At 41.0% G+C, this 18,868-nt stretch overlaps 1 protein-coding gene across 1 annotated transcript in view; it reads left to right on the forward strand.

Moving 5' to 3' along the window:
- KYNU (kynureninase) overlaps positions 1-18,462 on the forward strand; it is a 53,827-nt gene extending 35,365 nt beyond the window's left edge. The window contains exons 10-13 of the mRNA XM_063400999.1: positions 11,708-11,760; positions 13,240-13,325; positions 16,725-16,955; positions 18,149-18,462. Coding sequence (XP_063257069.1) covers positions 11,708-11,760; positions 13,240-13,325; positions 16,725-16,955; positions 18,149-18,301 — 523 coding nt within the window. The 3' untranslated portion in view covers positions 18,302-18,462. The remainder of the gene's footprint in view (positions 1-11,707; positions 11,761-13,239; positions 13,326-16,724; positions 16,956-18,148) is intronic.
- The last annotated feature ends 406 nt before the right edge of the window (positions 18,463-18,868 follow it).

An 18,868-nucleotide genomic window follows, 5' to 3' on the forward strand; every position in this document is an offset into this window, starting at 1 on the left:
GGTGCCTTGTTCCTTCCACATTTCCTTTCCCGTTGGCCGCCTCGCCTTTCTCATCCCGTGGTGTAAGACACAACTGCTCCCACACATGAAAGGAACCAGCAGGCTCAGCCTGATGGAAAGGTGAATGTAGCCTGAGGGTGACTCTTGCATCCTGTTAACGAGCAAGGAAGGGATCCTGGGGCTCTCCTTGGAGTCTGGATGGTTGCTGTGATTTTCCCTTGCACTTCAAAGGCCGTGTGTTGTTATCTGCCTGCTCTCTGTGCCTCAGTTCTCCACTTCCAGGCAGGTAGTTTTGAAAGCACTTTGCTGTCTCTTGATTTTTCCCAATACGAAGTAGGAAGCTTCCTTTCTGCTGAATGAATTTACAGAAATGCAACACTCGTACTGGTGTTACACACCTCTGAGAAAATGGAAAGAAAACCTTCTTTGCCTGCTTTTTTAGTAAGTCACAAAAAGAGATGTTATTTCTCCTCTTATTCTCATCCATTCATCTGTGCGTTTCTGTAGCTACCTCACAGAACCTTTCTATAGTAAGGAGGAAAGAGTTTCTTTTTAATGAAAAAACCTATAGTAAATCTTCTGCCATTTCCACTAAGAGCTTGCTTACCTCTGTGCAGAAATGTGCTGGAACTAATGCAATTTTGCATCTGGGATTTCCTACTAGATGTTGACTCACTTTCAGTGTTTGATCATTTTCCACTTTTTCTACTCCAGCAATTTCGAAACTTTCTATGAAGCTTTCTTCCTAAGATCCTCAGTTAAACCTGTAGTCTGCACATGCCCTTTAAAAATGAGATTTGCTCATGCTTTTGGTTCATTAGACCACAGTGGGGAATTGTGTCTAATTTCTCCTCATGGAATGTGCTATGGGGTCATGGTATGGATTGAAATTGCTCTAAGCTGAAAGCACCAGCAAGAGCCTTTATGCTTTTGTGCCATTAATCGTTACCAGTTTTCTCCCCATTTATGTCCCTTGGCTATATCCCTGTAATTGTCAGCTATGGGTTCAGGATGGGGTTTTGTGTCCAGGATGTTTCCCAGGGCTCTCTGTGTCCCTGACCTGGCTGAGCACCTCTCTGGCTTCAGCTGCAGCTCTGGGGTCACACATAGAGCTCGTATTGTGATTCATGTCTCAGCCAGCACCTGACTCAAACCAAAAGCATTTTCAGAGGTCATTGGAAGGTCAGCGCTCAGGTTAAGGACATAATATCATTCAGTCTTGTTACTTTTTTGCTAAGTTGGAATTATGGGTTTGTGCATCGGGGGGACTATGAAAGGATTCTTCATTTTTTTTGCTTGGTTCACCACTTTTACCTTTTTATTTCCACGTGTTCATGGGGTTTCTAGTCCTCACACTCCCTCTTTCTCCTGGTTAAAACTTCTTTCCAACACTCAACCAAGACAAGGTCTTACCAGGTCAGAAGCCTTTCTATTTTTCTTTTTCTTTTGTCTCCCTTAATCAAATCTATTTTATCTTGAAGTCCAGCAAAAGACATCCACAGCCTGCTGTCTTTTATTTCTTACCCATCTCCACAAGTCTTTGAATCAGGAGCTTCCTAGGGGCCTCCATGACATATATTGTCTGTTCTTGCCCACTCGCTGTAAGCCATCCTTCCTCTCACTTTCCATTTGTGAAATACTTACTTTCACACCTCTTTGTCTCTGCTGGTAAATTTTTACTGTCACAGTGACTACTCCTCATTTGTCACCAGAGTAATTTTCAGTGCTTGCTGGCGGCTGCCTCTTGCTGCCTTCCACTGTGTGGAAACTGCAGGGCAGCTCCAGCCACAGGGAGCTCACTCAAGTGTCTGAAGAGAAGTTTCTAGGGAGATGCTGGGAGAAACACAGAACCTTCCCTTTCCTTTTCCTTTCCCTAATTTCTCAGTCGGCATGACATCAATTCACTCATTGAATCACACCAGTGCAACTGTTTTGGGAAAATGTTAGGTTTTTGCTGTCCCACGCCACGAAAAACGGCTGCTCAACATGAAGAATTATTTATTATTTTCTTTAGCTGTGTTTTTGATTATTGAGCAAAAATGGAATTGTTTCCTGCTGAAATCTAGTTTTTCAGCATCCCTCTTGTTTTCACTGACAGTTTTCTGAGATGACTTTCGAGCAGCCCATTGTGAGCTAGAGCAGGGAGATTTTGTCAGTGTGTGTTGAAGGTCAGGGTTGCACATACAGTTATTTTCTGACAGGAGAATAAATCTGTATAAATATCCTTATTTGACACTTCTCACCAGCTTCTAAAGTGAGAAGAGCTTGGAGCTCCTGGAACCAGTGCTGGACCTCGTGTCAAACATGACATACTTACATTGGAGCTCATGTCAAATCTGTTTCAGACCCCATAAATTTTATGTGCTAATGAAAATTTGGGCAACCGCAGCCCAATAAAGAAAGGCCCCTAAGTCACATTTTTCTTATTTTCTAGTGAAGGCTGAAATTTAATCTTTTTTGAAGAGAGACTCTTTAAAATAAATCTGAAAGATGCCCATTTCTGTTCTCCCTTAATTATTTCATGTCTTAGACTTCAGCTGAAAAGACTTCATCTGAGTTTTCTTCCCTCAGTATCACTTAGTAAATGTTTTGTAACACAGCTACTGGATTCTGTGGCAAATTTGCTGGCACTTGAAACTATGAATTCAATTAGTTCTAGCCACTGCCATAAAAAAAATAATTTCATCTAATGTAGATTGTTTTTTGTTTCAGGCAAAGAGCAGAGGTGACAACTTACATTTTAACTAATAAGAATTCTGGTATGATAAAGGTCTTGCATTAATGTTGTGATTACTCTGTTCAAAAACAACAAAGACCCAAGGAAGCGCATCTTCCCAGATCGTAAAAATTTTATATTATATTTCAGTCAGATACATTTATTATTTAGAAATCTATCTAGATATCCTCCCCTGAAAGATTTATTCAAGGGATTGCAGAAACTGTATAGTTCAGTAAACGCATCACAGTAATCAAAACTATCCAAGTCTCCTTTAAGTCAGAATTCACATTTAAAAGAAGCTCTGAGAGGGATTGTTGCTTTCACTTGTTTAATTTAATCTATTTGAAACAGTCTAGAAAAAAAAATTACGGAATTCTTAAAGACTATAACATGATTTTTTTTTTTTTAATCACCATAAAATAATTGAGAGCTATTCAGTACTTTATAAAAAATCACTGAGAACTTTATTAATATCTCTATGAGTAAATTGGCTCCCTGCTTGATTTTTAATTTCTGGTGTTAGGCAGAATATTCAATTTCCCCTTACTAAATGTGTGAACATACTGTTGGCTGTATTCCCCCTTTTCATATATCTGATATTTGGCCAGTGAAAGTGTTATATGAGCACTTTGTGATAATAGTTGTTCATAAGCTGATTTAACAGTTTTTAATTCAACTTCATTAGCCTTAGGGGGTTTGTTTTTTTGTGAAATCTTCTCCTGGGATTTAATTTAGGCTCCCATTTTGTCTGCTGTTGGATCATACCTTTCCTTTGCCCGATCATGGCGAATGAAATTATCGTCCCTTATCGCAAGGGCCTCAGAGGCTTGGTGAGAGCTCTGTGAGGCTCAAAGGGCCCTGATTGGATTGGCAGCATTGCAGCCATTCCTCTTTCTCATGCCCTGGCCACAGCAACTCTTTTCCTGCTACAAGAGAGAGCTCAATCTCCTTTTGTTTTGACCTGGAGGGGTAATGTGGACGGGCGTGTTGAGATTGGTGCGTTCCTGCTTGTGTCGAGCCCAAAACACTAACAAGGTAAAAATCACTCCAGGAGGAGCGTGTGCACCCTCTGCCTTCAGCTGTAAATCACCCCGCACTCAGCTGGCCAAACAGCCCAGGTTTGTCACCCAAGAGCCTCTCTAACTTTGGCAAGTTTTGTTAAATCACCCTCCTCGAAGAGCAGCAAAGCTCAGGGAGCTGAGGGCTGCCCAGCTACTTTTGGAAGGAGGGTGATTACTCGGATCTAGAAGTTTCTTAATTCCGACCATTGCAGTTGCTTAGTTTAGTGTCATTGTTTAAATTATGAGACTTTTTCAGGATTTGGGTCTTTGCTGTTAAAACTTGCTGCTAGGCAGAAAGTGAGTTTAGCTATTTTTTGACCAAGACAAGCCTCAAAATCGAGGAGAAAAATTGTCTCCCTTTAGATGGTACTGAAAATGCAAGCCTCTTAACAGAAGAGAAATGTCATGCTATTAGCCTCTAATACAATCACATTACTTTGGTCCTTTGACAAAGTAAAGCCTCATTGATATTGAATATGGAAAGTTACTACTTTCACAGTAGCAACTTTTCATAAGGAGTTTTGATTTTTTTCCCCTGAGTTCTAAGAGACTGGCCCATTAATAATGTATGGAGCCGCTCACAAGTCACATATGCTTAATAATTAGGAAACATTTGTAATGAGTTGAAAAGGGTAAGGAAAGCAGCAGAGTGTGTGCGAGTCCTAAACTACAGAAGTCTGAGGCTAATAATTACCTGGGCTTCAAAAGCTTTTCAAATCCTAACAACAGATCCCTCTTAAAATTAACAGGCACTGCACAGAAGAGAATAATGAAACAAGTCCAAGCTTACCATTTGGGATAAAGGATAGCTAAAAAGATATAAGGAAAAAAAAAAAAGGCTTTAAATATAGCTTCTGGCAATCTTGGCAAAGTTTTCTGAAGGAGACTGTGAGAGTTAGGTTTGAAATATTGCTGAAGTCTAACGGGGGCAGCTGCTATAACTCCCTTAATCCCCTGTGCAAATCCTAGCCCTTACAGATATATACTGTGGGGCTACTCCATACCTGACAGCTTCTCAGTATGGGAAGCATTTCACCTTCACAAGGGGGTTAAAATTGTTGAATTCTTGATTTCAGTGATGAAACAGGGAGTTGCTTTTCCATTATTCTTTGTTTTGATTAAGCAGACCCCTCGTTGTTTCAAACATCATTTGAAATGTCTTTTCTCCCTTTCAGTGAGCTGTCAGCAGGGAAGCCTTGGGTCAGAGCAGGACCCTGGTGCTCAGTGTGGAGAAGGTGGGGTGGAATAACACTGTCCATCCACTTGGGCTTGTTTTGTTTCAGCATAGCTGTAAAATACCATGTGGAATTAAGCAATAGAAAGACTGATTTTTAATTTTTTTTCTAACTTTATCAGAAATGCCAGTTAAGTGATCTAGATCAAGAAAAGTACTAGATTCTGAAATTAGTAGAGACCTGACACTGGCAACAACTTTTGAGGGTGAGGTGATAATTTGGGGAAAGGCTGACAGGAGGGGAAAAAACAAGTGACATCAGCTTTACCTCCACATACCCTTTCCTTATCTGCATATAAAAAAATCCTGTATATGATACTCCAAATAAATCTACCTCTTCATCCTTACATGGTCCTCATTGCTAAATATATGAGCCCGTTTTTACAAATATATTCTCATGCCTCACTGCAGAGTTAAGGCAGTCCTGAGCAGAATTCCTAGAGATGAGGGCTTAAGGCATGGAGAGACCAAATGACTCATCAATGATCAGACAAGTTTGTGATAGCCAAGAAATTTGAAACTCCTTCTCAAACTCCAGCCAGTGAGCCAAAAATATGCCATGTAAAGCAAGGAGCGGGTTTTTCTGTTTTCTTAGCTGGTGTGTGTATGTGTCATTCTATTTATTCTGAGTTTTGGCATTGAATCCAAAGAAACACAATCTTGCTCATGTGCTTGCAATAAAATTAATGCCATAGAAATTAAATTAAAACATATAAAAATTGCAATTAGAAGGCTGCATAATAAAATTAATGCAGAGTAGAATGCAAAGAGTTGAGCCCAGCTGTTGAGCCTGGGGACTAGGGCTGTGCACAGAGGTTGTGGAGAGCTGTTTGCAGGTTTGGGTGAGAATAAAGTGGCTTTGAGGAGGTGAGAAAACTGCTTCTGTGAGTTTTAGGAGCATTAGGAGATGTTCCTGCTGAGGACCTGAGTCCTGGGTACTTTTTCTCTCTCTATTGCTTTACATGGAGCCCAGGAAACTGGAGGTACCTCAAAATATGGAATTTAGCTTTCAGTTGAGCTGGAGATTCAGATATGCCTGTGAGGCATGTTCAGAAATGTTTTGGGTTTGAGGAGCTGATTGCACCATTTGTTGGTTTGGGGGGGTTTTTGTTTGTTTGTTTTTGTTTTTTTTAAATCCTGGAATTTGAAATATGAAAGCTGGGCTTTGGATGTGGTACCACCACATTGTCCTAGGCAGAAGGATGCTGGTCAGACATGGTCAGATGTGGATTGTTCCTAGCTCCAGGCTGGCTCCAGCCTCCAAGCTTTCTGTGTTCTTAGTAGTTTAATTTCTAAGACCCCATGGGTGTTTTTGTCACACATTTCCTTTTGAGAGAGTGATATTAAGTCACAATTAACCCCTTTCCTCTAAACTTGTGTCACACTGCACTTGTGCCTGTTGCTTGCCCATCTTAGGTCTTTACGGGATCTTGAGACGTGGATGTTCTTTTCAACCAGCCAGTGACGCGGCCTGGGGGTGTGCGGCCGAAGCCCACTGACCACCTGAGGTCAGTTCTGTTGAGTCTTCGGCGGGCCGCGCCCTTCTGCGGCGAGTTGTCTTTAAAAAGACACTCTCTGCCTCAGAGGCACAGGCTCGCTACAGTGATTCAGCTCTTTTGTGAAAGGGTCGCCTAGGCAACCCCAGCAGCTCTGTGCCAGCAGAGGGGTATGGAGCTGGTAAGCGGGTAAGCAGTTTTGCCCACAGATCCAGAGCCCAGGCGGCGCAGAAAGGAGCGGCGGGAGCCAGGAGATCTCCGGAGCTTCTTTATTCAGAGGCTGGAACCGGTGACATCAGAAGGACCGAAGACCCCAGGGGTCTAAAACACTGTGCTTTTATGGGGTTGGAAAGGGGTGTGGTTTTCTCTTAGGGCTAATCGCAGGGCGGATTGAGAAGTTCTCCAATCAGAGAGAGGATTGAAACGTTCACCAATCAAGGAGCGAGGATGAGGAACTCTCCAATCATGGAGGGGATTGTGAAACGGCCCAATCAGGGGAGGGATTGAAAATGCACCAACCATGGTGCGAGAACAGGGTGAAGTAACTTTTTAGCCAATGTCTGCGGGACAGTAACTTTGAACCAATAGGGGAGGACTACCAAACTTTTGGCCAATGAGGGAGGGGAGAACAACTAACTTTGAAGTAACCGGGAAAACAGTTAACTTTATGGGAAACCCTAACTGTGGAATTGCTGTTACAACACACTCTCCCTCCAAGGGAGAGTGTCGCTCTCTTCTTGGATTTCCCCGCCTCCCACAAGCCAGTTATGCCATGGACATCTAGGGCTGCAAGAAACTGAAATTAATGATTATTTTTGGCCCTTTCATTCTCCTCCCTGCATGAGGGTGCCTTTGCAGACATGGCATAAAATCTTCCTGGCTCTGTGTAATGAACTTTGGGAGCAGTGACAACTCTTATTAACTCCTCAGAGCTGATTCTTTCTCATGGCTGGAACAGCAGCATGAAAAAAATCAAACAAATCTTTACCAACACCTGGATGCTTTTGGAAAATTAAAGCAATGTGTGAATGAAGAGCTTAGCTGTCACCCAGCAGCTCCTTTGTGGACACAGCCTGGCCCCAAACTGCCTGTTTATGATTTGGCTTAATCCGTCTTTTCATAAACATAACATGCTTTGCTGGTGTATGCTCCTAATATAATCTAAATAATGACTATGAAATTTCCAGCTCGCTTTGTGACCTGATAAGGGAGAGGAGACAAACTGCTCCATGCCCAGGGGAGCTGGAAGATGTAAAATCAAGAATTACAAATTCCACACTGTATTCCTGCAGCTTTTCAACGTGCCTTCCTCTGGATGTGAAGTGATTATCTCACACAATATAATGACAGGATACTTCCAACACATTGCCCTGGACTGTAAAAGCTGGGCCACATTAATGGTATTTCCCTGTTTTTTGTACCACTACTCAAGACTTTCTGCCTCTTTTTCTCGCTGAGAAGGGAAATGAGACCCATGTTGCTCCAGGCTGTAAATTATAAATGAGTAGCATGATCATCTGTAATGCCAAAGCAGAGGTCAAAGGAAATTTTTTGTATTTTTTCTGTGTTCTTTAAGTGGATCTTCTTTGATGTTTACTCTGCACATCCACCACGATCGTTATATCCCACACTCCTGCACCATTAACGCAGCTACAAACGAGATGGCTCAAGCCATGAACAAACAGTGCTTCAGTCTAATGTAGACAGACATGAAGGAGGAAAATGAGCTAAATAAAAATGCTTATTGAAGGGATTTTTCCCTGGTGTAAATGTCCTTAAAGAGGGTATGACTAAATAAGAGGATACCGCTCCTTCCTGCAGTCATTTTCCAGCCCAGCAAACCCTTGTTCATTGATTTGTAAAACAAGAGAGCATTTTGGAGTTGAAAAAAAAAAGGACTTTGAAAACCTTTCAGCAATATTTAATTATATTCTTTTTTTTTTTTTCATGAAACCGAGCTAATAACAGTTTGCTTTAATTTTTTTGTGGCACATGTAAAAATTCTATGACTGGAAGTGGCAGAATTCCCTGGGAAAGTCTCAATATTACCAAACTGTGAGGCCGTAGAGAAGGTTGGATGGGTCCTTCAGCAACCTGGTTTATGATGGCAATGGTTTTATTTGAGGTATAGAATGGAACAATCTATTTCAAAGGTTATTTTCTAACAGAGGTGGTCTTGTAGGAACATGCTCACCTTGCAGAGAGAGACACAGCTAGTTTGGCACTAATTTACTCTCATCCTTGGCATGATTTCTCCATGGATTTCAAATATGCTTTTGCTCCAGGATGGAGAGATGTTCTCTGTGGAGGTGTTTCAGGAGCATCTCTGCTGAGCAGCCTTGCTGGAGTTACCTGGGACTGGCAGCAGGAGTCTGCAACCAAAACCTGTCCATCGCTGAGATAACAGCTTTGATTAGTGATATGTTAAAACAAGGGCTTGGTTTGGATAAATTTGCATTTTTTAATTTTGAGTACATTTGCTAAATGTTTTGAGGAACATTTGCTAAATTAGACCTTTATCTCCTTAGACACTGATTTTTAACACACTCCCCACAATGGGTTTTATCTGCCATGGGAAGCATGTAACTTGACAGTCCCATTGCTAACATGTTTAAGGTGTTTTTCATCACAAACACTTCATATATGGCTTTTCAGAGCCTTCCATTTCATGCATTTTGCCAAAAGTTACGGGTTGAAATTCAGAATCTATTTAGATCTTGGTGCCTTTGTCTTTGAGGCAGGAGCAGTTGAAATGGCGACTGCAGTTCAAAATGCTCACTTTGCATGCAGAGTAACAACTCTTTAATAAGAATTTTTACTGCAGTAAGTTAATGTGCAGTTTTATGGCCTATTATTTTTAGTGAGCATTTATAAAGCGTTATGTTCGGGGTTTAACACCTTAGCTCTCTCCCATCACAACAGGTTGAAATTTGGCATAGCGGTGGCAACCTTCATTTCAAAATTTTCACAGAAAATTGTAAACAGCAAATTGCTGTAATTTATGAAGATTTTGTTAATTTCCATGCTTTGAAGGCTGTCAGCTTAAATGTCAAATAACGTGACATCCATATGGACCATTAGATCAATGAGAGTGTAGGACCAGAGCTGCCTCAAAGTGCACATCCTGCAGTGACACCTCTGAAGTTCTAGAACAGCCAAAAGAGAAAAAATAAAAAAAAAAAAAAAAAGAGGAAAAGCAAATTGTCAGATTATGGTAGGAAAGGGCAAGACAGCTAAAACTGTGTTTAAAAAAAAAAAAATCCTTCATTCTGTCATTTTGGAAAAGTTTTGAAATTTCTCTTTCCAAGTTGCCTCCGTGGTGCTGCAGCTGAGATCTGGGTGGAAGCCAATTTCAGAATTAGCGAGTTTTGAGCATTCAAAGTGCAACCAGAGAGCTTTTCATCAGCCCCGCTCTGGGTAATGGCCCGATTGATCTGTATTTTGTCTTTGCTTCCTGGGTGTGGTCCAAGCAGAACCACAGTATTGTTTTTTCCTTCTCACAGACTGTTAGTCCAGATGTTTTATTTCCTGTGGATTTCATTTCTGCTTAAAACTTTTGAAATTCATAGAATGTGTTGATATCAGTAGACTGTTGCAGGAACACACAATATTCGGGGTTTACAGTGCAGCTTTGTCAATATATTATAGAGTTCCTATAAAAGAACTGAAATATCTTTTATGGCTCGAAGCATCAGTAACGGAGTCACTCGGGCAGAGGCTCCATTGTACTTTATTTGGGATGTACTCATTTTGGCAATGCAATATCTCATTTAAAATGGATGTATATTGCACTATTAATTTTCATGGGTCTCAGAATAATAAAAACATCATGCAGCAATAAAGAAAAAAACATGCTTTTTCTCTAGACCCTCTGTTTAGATGCAGCTCACAGAAGTAAACATAAAACGTGTGTTGTTATACAGAAATACGAACTACCTTATTTTACACTCTGCAGTGTTCATATAACAAGTTTCTGACTCAAATGGGGTCTTAATTCTGCAGAGCTCAGCTCTTTTAGCCAAACTACAAAATGCTCTTTTAGGGAGGGGCCATGATTTTCTTTTCCCCATTTGCTTCCAGGAAGGCTGATCTACTGTGACCTTTACATATAGATTTTTTTTTTTTTATCATTACAAGTTTTGCCAGGCTTCACTCCTAAAATTTTGCTACCTGGCACAGGGAAAACTGAGCAAAGCCTTGGCATAAATGGTGTCCAAGATGTCCAGTCCTGGAGAGCTGAGAAGTTCAGGAAGGAGTCTGTGATGGTGACGTCTTGATACTGTAAAAGCTTTGATACAGGGGAATCTCAAGCAGGACTGGCATTATTAATCACTGATATCACTGTGTGCTGAGTTAAGAAGTGGAGAACCCAAGGGAGGTGGGGAAAATTTCCCTGAATTTGCAATATTGGTTTTATTTGCAGGGCCCTGGCAGTAGGTGATCCAGTGCATCCAGTTGCTTTAGAAAAATATTTATAGCAATGCCCTCCAACATATTTTCCATTAAATGTGAATAAATAGTGTAGTGTCATTTTGAAGTCCAAGCTCAGACATACTATTTTTTAAATAGTTGTATTTTTTTTTCCAGGAGACGATCTTATAAAAAGGAATATAGCATTAAACTGGTTTGTTGGGTTTTGGTTTTTTCCAAGAAAGTTTTTTGAAGAATGAGTTTAGTTCAGGAAAATAATCTCACAGTAAGGATGAAACAATGCCCACACAATCCTCTTTCTAAGGTCTTGTTGTCTGCTTGTTGTTCATCAAAAAGTCCTTTTTGTGGTGAAACTAAGTCAGATTTTATAACTCCTTTTAGCTTTCATTATTCATTAAACTAACTTTAAGAGCAGGGGGAGAATGGTTTGAATTAATGCCTTGGAACCAAACAGTGGAAATATTTCTGTACTATTTTTTGTTTCATGAAGTGAATTCAGAGAAAATGGGTATTGTTAAAATCAATAGTTAATTGAAAGATATGGTGTGTTTTATCATTTGCAGTAAAAGAGAAATTCTCAAATGGTAATGCTAAGTTTTTAGTGTTAACTCTTTATAGAATTTATTGCATTTTTATGTCATTGTTAGAAATAAAATGTATTATCAGAAATGTATATATTGCTTAATCTCATATAATTCTTAATACTCAAAGCTAAATTAAAAGAGGTTAAGATTTCTGTTAATTTATTTTCTTTAAAAAATCTTAGGCTTATCGGCTGGTGGGGCCATGACTTCAAAACACGATTCCTCATGGAAAACAGTATGTACTTGTACACTCTCAATTTATTTGATTTATTTACATATAAAAAGCTTCACTTCTGTAGCAGTTTGAGGAGAAAGGACAGAACTTTGCATTTCCTCATTTATGATAAAGGCATTAGGCTAAACTCATCCTAAATATGTGAGGCAGTGGAGTTAACAAAATAAATTTGGAATAAATTTGTGTTTGGGCATAAGGGTTTGACTGTCTGCTCCTAGACATTTTTGCTGAAATACCTTCAAAATGCAGATATAGAATATGGATGAAACTTTCAAAGTATCTCAGTGAATTAAATCCATAAGTCTCTGAGGAGAGAGGATCTGCTATCAGTCACTGGTAATATCTTTCTTCAGGATTAGTTCCATTGGAATTAATGAGAAATTATACAAATAAAGGTAAGGCAACCTGACATAAGTTGTGAAATCCCACTAATGTTTCAGCATCTCCAAATTTCCTGGGCTAGGAGGGATGGGTTGTAAGACAAACCTGCTCTGAAACAGTGAAGTGCTTATTGTCCCAACACGAAATGAGAACTCATTTCCAAACCTGACAGCTAGACTGTTCAGCTCCAGTTTAAGCTATGGCAGAGAGAATATCCTGAGGGATCAGGATGAGAAAGGAGCTTTTGGGTTTGATTGGCTGTTTTGTTTTTAATATATTTTTAATTTTCCGTGGCAGCGCCTGTTGATGTGGCTTTGGCTGGAGAGCACCTCTCTAATAGCCGCAGTCTGCTCTCTGTTTTCAGACCAAATGCAAGAGAGTGGCACTGTGGAAAGCCAGCAGGAGACACAAATTGCCTTGAAATGCTGCTAGAAGAAGAAAAACAGTGTTTATTCATAATTTCCATGAGCAGTTTTCAGGGGAGAAGTTGGGCATTATACAATTAGCCAGTCTGCTGTGCGTGAAAAGCGTTTCCTCCTCCTCATCCTCCCGCTCCGGCGCTGGAGCGCGGAACACGAACGGCGACACGGAACCTACAGCGAGGCTTTTGTAGGTTTATTAAATAGATTCTGTGAAATTTCACACACCCCAAAGTCTAGGCAGCTCCTCCCCATGGCCTCAAGCTACACTTAGCTGCATATGCAGCTCCCATGTGTCTCGTCAGCTCGACAGAGTCAAGGAACGCGATTCCTTGCTCCGCGCGAGCGTCTCTCTGCTGACTCGGAATTTCCCTGCCTCGTGCCAGCCTTAAAAGAGATTCGAGTGTAAAGGTGGTTTTAACACACACCATTTAAACAAATTAATTGCAGTCCTCTGGTTCCCATGAAGCTGCTAATGAGGTCTTCTGCTGGATAAAATTGGGCTTCTCTCGAAGTTGCAAGTATTAGCTGGGAATAGATTACTGTTCCCTTTTAATGACCGATTCCTGCGGGCCACATTAGGGAAATATTTTACTGAGCGAGGACAGACTTCAAGATAAGGTCCAATCCATTAAAATGAAGAAATCAAAAACACTAATATAAGTTATTCGTTTTCCAGAATTACAACTAAGTGAAGGAATTAATGGATTCCGGTTATCAAATCCTCCAATTTTACTGGTCTGTGCCCTGCATGCCAGTTTAGAGGTAAGTAATTGCTTTACTTTGAGCCTCAATTTAAGAGTATAAAAATGTTTAATGAATGTTATGTGTAATATTGCTGCCTCCCTTAAAGAAAACTGTGAAATATTTGAAAATTGAAAGGGAGAAGTAATGAAAAGCAAACAAAATAACCCCACAGCCCTGAGAGACCAAGGTCTTTAATGAATATACTCATCTCCCCACAAACTCTGCTGGAGGACCCGAGTTGGACCCAGAGTATTTGAGGTTTGCACCTCCAAACCTGAACTCTAGAAATGTGTTTGTCCCTGCTTTTAGGAGCTCAGCACAAACAGTACTTCTATCCCACAGAAATATTCAGGGCCCCAAATCATAGAATAATTAAAGTTGGAGGAGATCTCTGAGATCACCAAGTCCAACAGTGACTGGTCTCAGTACTACTCATGAGAAGGATTATGGTCAGCATCTTCCTACAGAAGAATTATGTAAAAGTTGCTTTCAAAGCTGCTGCTTCATGTATTCCACCAGCAAAGCAGGCTTACATCCTTTGTGAAAGAAAATTAGGTGTCCTGGTGTCCTGGATCAACTGATCCGATGGCTCAGGGAACCTGTTCTGCCTTTGGATACAAACAGAAGAGACAGAAACCATCTACAAATGTTTCCTAAAAGGGGAATTCATGAGTGTGGCATAGCTCCAAACTGTCTTTTCTTCCACAGAATCATGAGTTTTCTGGTGGTCAAAGGAGCAGAGCCCCAACTCTGACCTACCTCTGTATGAATCACATACAGATTCATATGTGGGTGGCTGTGGGAAGGGCAGTTCTGCCATGCAGAGCCAATTCCTCCTCTGAAGGTGTGGTCCATGTGCTGAAAGCTTCTGATCCTCTTTGGAGAGCACAGCCCATCCCTGTCTGAGGGTGTGGAGCTCTTCCCCAAACACCTGTGTTTCATATCAGGATGTTCCAGCGTTTCTCTTAGGGATGGCTCACCCCTGAAATCAGGATTCTCGCTCTCTGTGGCTCAAAAAGGGAGAGTTACCCAGATTTACCTGCTGTATGCAATATATTCTACTATAAAATCATCCTTAAGCTGGTTTTCAAGGCAGCCTTGGGTAGCAAGCTTTTGCCACCAGCAGAAATGGCAGAAATTTATTCCTGGTTAGCATTCTGTTAATTCTAGTGGAATGGCTGAGCTGATGCTGGAACAAAGAGCAGTGTCCACATCCCTGTTCTGTATTTACCAAAAAAACCCAGCATCTTAAGCAAACAAAGTCAGAAAATTGCCAGTTATGGTCTCTCCATCTTGCATGCAACGCTGGAGGACTGCAAAGGGCACGGCCACGCTTCTTGTTCCGCCTGACAATTTATTTCTTCAGCCCTTAAACATCCAATATATTGTTTTAAACTTTATGTGACCTTCGAGATAAGCTGAAAGCCATCCTGCCATGACCCAGATTGTCAGAGCTCGGGTTTGTGTGGGCTGGTGTCATTTAGCCCACTGCAGGGAGCCTGGAACAATGAGGGCTGAGCAGTTTCCATCGCCTCCCCTTTCCCTGCCCACATTACCTTTTGGCACAGCCAGGATTTCCCAGTGCTAATTGCTCTAATACAGTGGGAAACAAAATAGTTTTCGTGTCTGGCAAGAGATGGCTGGTGAAATTGCATGCCACCTTCACTGGGACACATTAAGCAGAAGGCAGTGTTTCCAATGGAAACAATGAAAACTGCAAGTGTTAATGGATGTTATTCCTCAATAATGCTTAAAGTGACTGTTATGGCACTAGCTGCTGCCTTTTATGGAAAAAAGGGGAGCGCTCTACAGACACATTTTAAAGACCTTTTTCAAAAAATTTCACCCAGGAGACCAAGTATTCCTTGCACAAAGCCTGTGGAAGCAGATTTTTGCATGCAGCCTAAGGAGATCCATCCCTCATACTCCTGCAAATCCTGGAGGAGTAGCAGACAGGTCTCAGCTTTCCCTCTAATAATGCACTGAACAGTCCTGTGCCTGCTCTGCCTGCCTGGGTGGAGAGGGAGGCATTTCTAGATTTCTGTTGACCTGAGCAACTGCTGGCTGCAGGTGGCTCTGGCCCCTGTCACGTTTATTCCCTTGCAAAGTCTGTCTTAGAGCATCCACATTCCGTTTCACAAACACAAGTGCAGGGGTTCTTGGTTCTCTGCAGCATCTGCTGGCTGTGATAGCATCAGGGAGTGAGACTTGGGATGTTCTACAAAACAAGGATTTCCATATGCTGCTGGAAACCAGACTAGGTTGTGTTTGGAGTAGGATTTGTCAGGTACCTCTTTACGCTTTTCTGGGTTATGATATAGGTAATCTTAAAAATGTTGCTTCTCTAGAGATTTCTTGAGAGTGAAGATGATGGATTTTCATCCAGAGCACTGCCCTGCCTCTGATTTGCAGCTGCAGTCAGTGGAGAGAGGGCTGTCCACAAGCACTGATGTGCCAGGATGTGATTTGAAGTGGCTCTTGGGCACTTGCGTGTCTGTATCTTGCCATTTTCCCTGCAGCTAATTCCATGGGAAGAAGGAAAGGGAGGGTTTGAGGCAGGCAGGGGTAAATTGTTTCTGGGGTTGCATTTCCATCATTCCCTGTAATGGAGCCTTTCCAGAGCAAAAGCAGAAGCTGTCTCACCCTCTGCTCCCAAATTCCTCTACCACATTGATTGTGTTTGTGTGGCCTAACAGCACTGCCATTTTTAAGCATTTTTGCATGTCTCATGATATTTTGAGTGTCTGAAACTCACCAGTTCTTGTAGCTGTGCAAGAACACAGAGCTTTTGAAAAAGAATTCAGTGGGTTTTTGTTGTTGTTGTTTTGTTTTGTTTTTGTTTGTTTTTTTTCACGTGGACTAGAGTGAGTGAGCCTGTAGAGGACTCAAAGTTATAAAATTAATGTTAGTACACATTTTTTTGCTTTCACAGATAAGAATTTCTACACCATTCATGATGTTTCAGTCTTGGCCCTTGGATTTTGTTAGCAGAGTCATTTAGTTTGGAAAAGGCCTCCGAGATCATTGTGTCCAACCATTAAACCAGCACTGCCCACCATAAACCACGTCCTCTGGTTCCACACCTGCGTGGTTTTGAATTCTTTTAGGGACCAGATTCCTGCCATGACAGCCTGTCCCAAAGCTTGACAGCCCTTTTAGTTAAGAAATTCTTCATAATATACAAACTCAGCCTCTCCTGGTGCCACTTGAGCCTGTTCCCTCTTTTCCTATCAATTGTTTCCTGGGAGAGGAGACCAAACTCCATTATCCTGTGTTTTTAAAAGCCAAATCCTGCCATGTTTATGTGAAATGTTTCTCTGGTATTACTGCTTGATTCCAGTGATAATGTATAAAGAAATCTTTATTTCCTTTTCTGCAGCAGCACATTCTCATTCCAATGATTTCAAATCACCACAGGTTTTTAGCCAGACGACGATGAAAGCATTGAGGAGGAAATCCATCCTGCTCACTGGCTACCTGGAATACCTGATAAAGCACTACTACAGTGAGGACAAAACAAACCCAGAGAAGCCCTTTGTAAGAATAATCACACCCTCTCAGGCTGAGGAGAGAGGATGCCAGCTCAGCCTGTCCTTTTCCCTTCCAATCAAATCTGTGTTTAAAGAGCTGGAGAAGAGAGGAGTTGCTGTGAGTAAATCAAACTTTATCTTCTCAACAAGTAACAAACTATTGGTTTGCTTTTATTCAAATGTAGTCTCATATAGGGCAAAAACCCACTAGGACTGATGACGTTTTTTACAATTTCAATTTTTACTTGTGCAGGCAATCAAATACATGGAGCTATTTTATAAATTATTTCTTAGACCCTGTATTACCCTTTCACTGTTGACTTATTTCCAGTAGTTCTGGAGTCACTGCTGAGGTTAGAGCTGTGTCATGGGTGCATCAGGATGGGAGGCACAGCTACAGATTTGCATGACAAGGAACTCTGAACCTACATCTGTCCCCTTCTTGATCCACAAATGGCCTAAAGCTTTGTGAGGCATCGAGATGGAGCAGTGGAAAAGCTGCCATTTCCTTAGAGATGTGTTTAAGCACTCAGAAAAAAGAAGCCAATGAGCAGCACTTCCTTGTAATGGCACAGTTACCATCGAGCACTGCTCCAAAAGAATAAAAGTGAAATTTAGGGCCGTACATTGCATGATTTAGATGTGCTGGGAGCTGAGACTGATAGCATAATGCCATATAAATGAGAGATCAGTTTTATTTCTGCTGGTCACTTGTCTCCCCAAAGGGCACCTCTTTTAGGTTACGTATGCTGCTGCTCTGGTGCTGCCAGGGAATTCCAGGAACTCCTGCTTTTAAGAGGGCACGGGGCCTCACGCTGTTGGCTTGTCTTTGCAATGCAGAGATATTTTTCAAATAGAAGAGATTATTATATTCAGGAAAATGTTCAAAATCACTGTGAGGGGAAGAAAAATACTGCAGTGCTTGTGTCACTACTGGTACCTTTAGAAGAAGACTCTCACACACTGGAATGGGTTTTTTTTGTGCCTTTTTTTGGTCATCTCTGTGCCTCTTCAACTCTGTGTTGCTATAGGCATTAAGGTGAATTTTGTGGCCACGTAGCTGGTTTGAAGCCCTCAGCGGGACTGCTAAAATCCTGCCCATCCTGAGCTTTGCATCCTTTTTTTAGGCAAAACTACTCTTATTAAATTTTTCACGATCACACTCCTTGAAGATCCCAAAGGTTTTACCCGTGTTTCCTTGTCAGTCCAGTCATTCTTTCTCAAAGACAAGTTGTGGCTTTTAAAAGTGTAGCCTGACAGACAAACATGAAGTGCCCTGAATTTACTGACTGTTCCCTCTCTGTTTTGCAGTGTGACATGCGAGAACCAAACGCTCTCCGCGTTGCCCCAGTTCCTCTCTACAATTCCTTCCATGATGTGCACAGATTTATTGAAATCCTGGGATCTGCAATTACATCTTCAAAACAAACAGCAAATAATACTGTGCTATCTGGCTCTTATTGATGGCTCAGCTGCACCTTTTAATCTATTTCTGACTAAGATGCATTTATCCTGCTGAGTGATTCTCTGCTTCGAGTAGACCAAGCTATATCCCATGCAATTTGCAAAAAAATGACTGTGCTTGAATAGTTATTTACAACAGACATAGTTTTATTAAAGCTCACATTTCCACTCTGCTTTGACTTTGACTTCATGAATTAGTATGCTTTGTATATTTTAATGGGGCTCTTCTTAAACATTTTATGTAGTTTTATTACATTAGCCTTGAGAAGCATGGAAGAATTGCTATCAACTAGAACAGGGATGAAAAAAAATCCCTTCTTTATTATAAAAATTATGCATAATAAAATGTGGAAAATAGACAAATCACCAACTGTTAAAAGATACGGTCCAATTTACATTTTTAATTTAGTAATTCTATTTAAAGTACATGGTATACTTGAAAAGTAAAAGTTGAACAATCAAGTTGTTTCAAAACTCCTGACTGCTGCAGGCCGAGTTTTTCAAAGGGCCCAATATTTTGAAATTCTGGTTTAATGAATGATTTAATTGAAGAACGAATTTACATTG

This window comes from Prinia subflava, chromosome 6 (assembly GCF_021018805.1).
Source record: "Prinia subflava isolate CZ2003 ecotype Zambia chromosome 6, Cam_Psub_1.2, whole genome shotgun sequence".
In the NCBI taxonomy this organism is placed as follows: domain Eukaryota; kingdom Metazoa; phylum Chordata; class Aves; order Passeriformes; family Cisticolidae; genus Prinia; species Prinia subflava.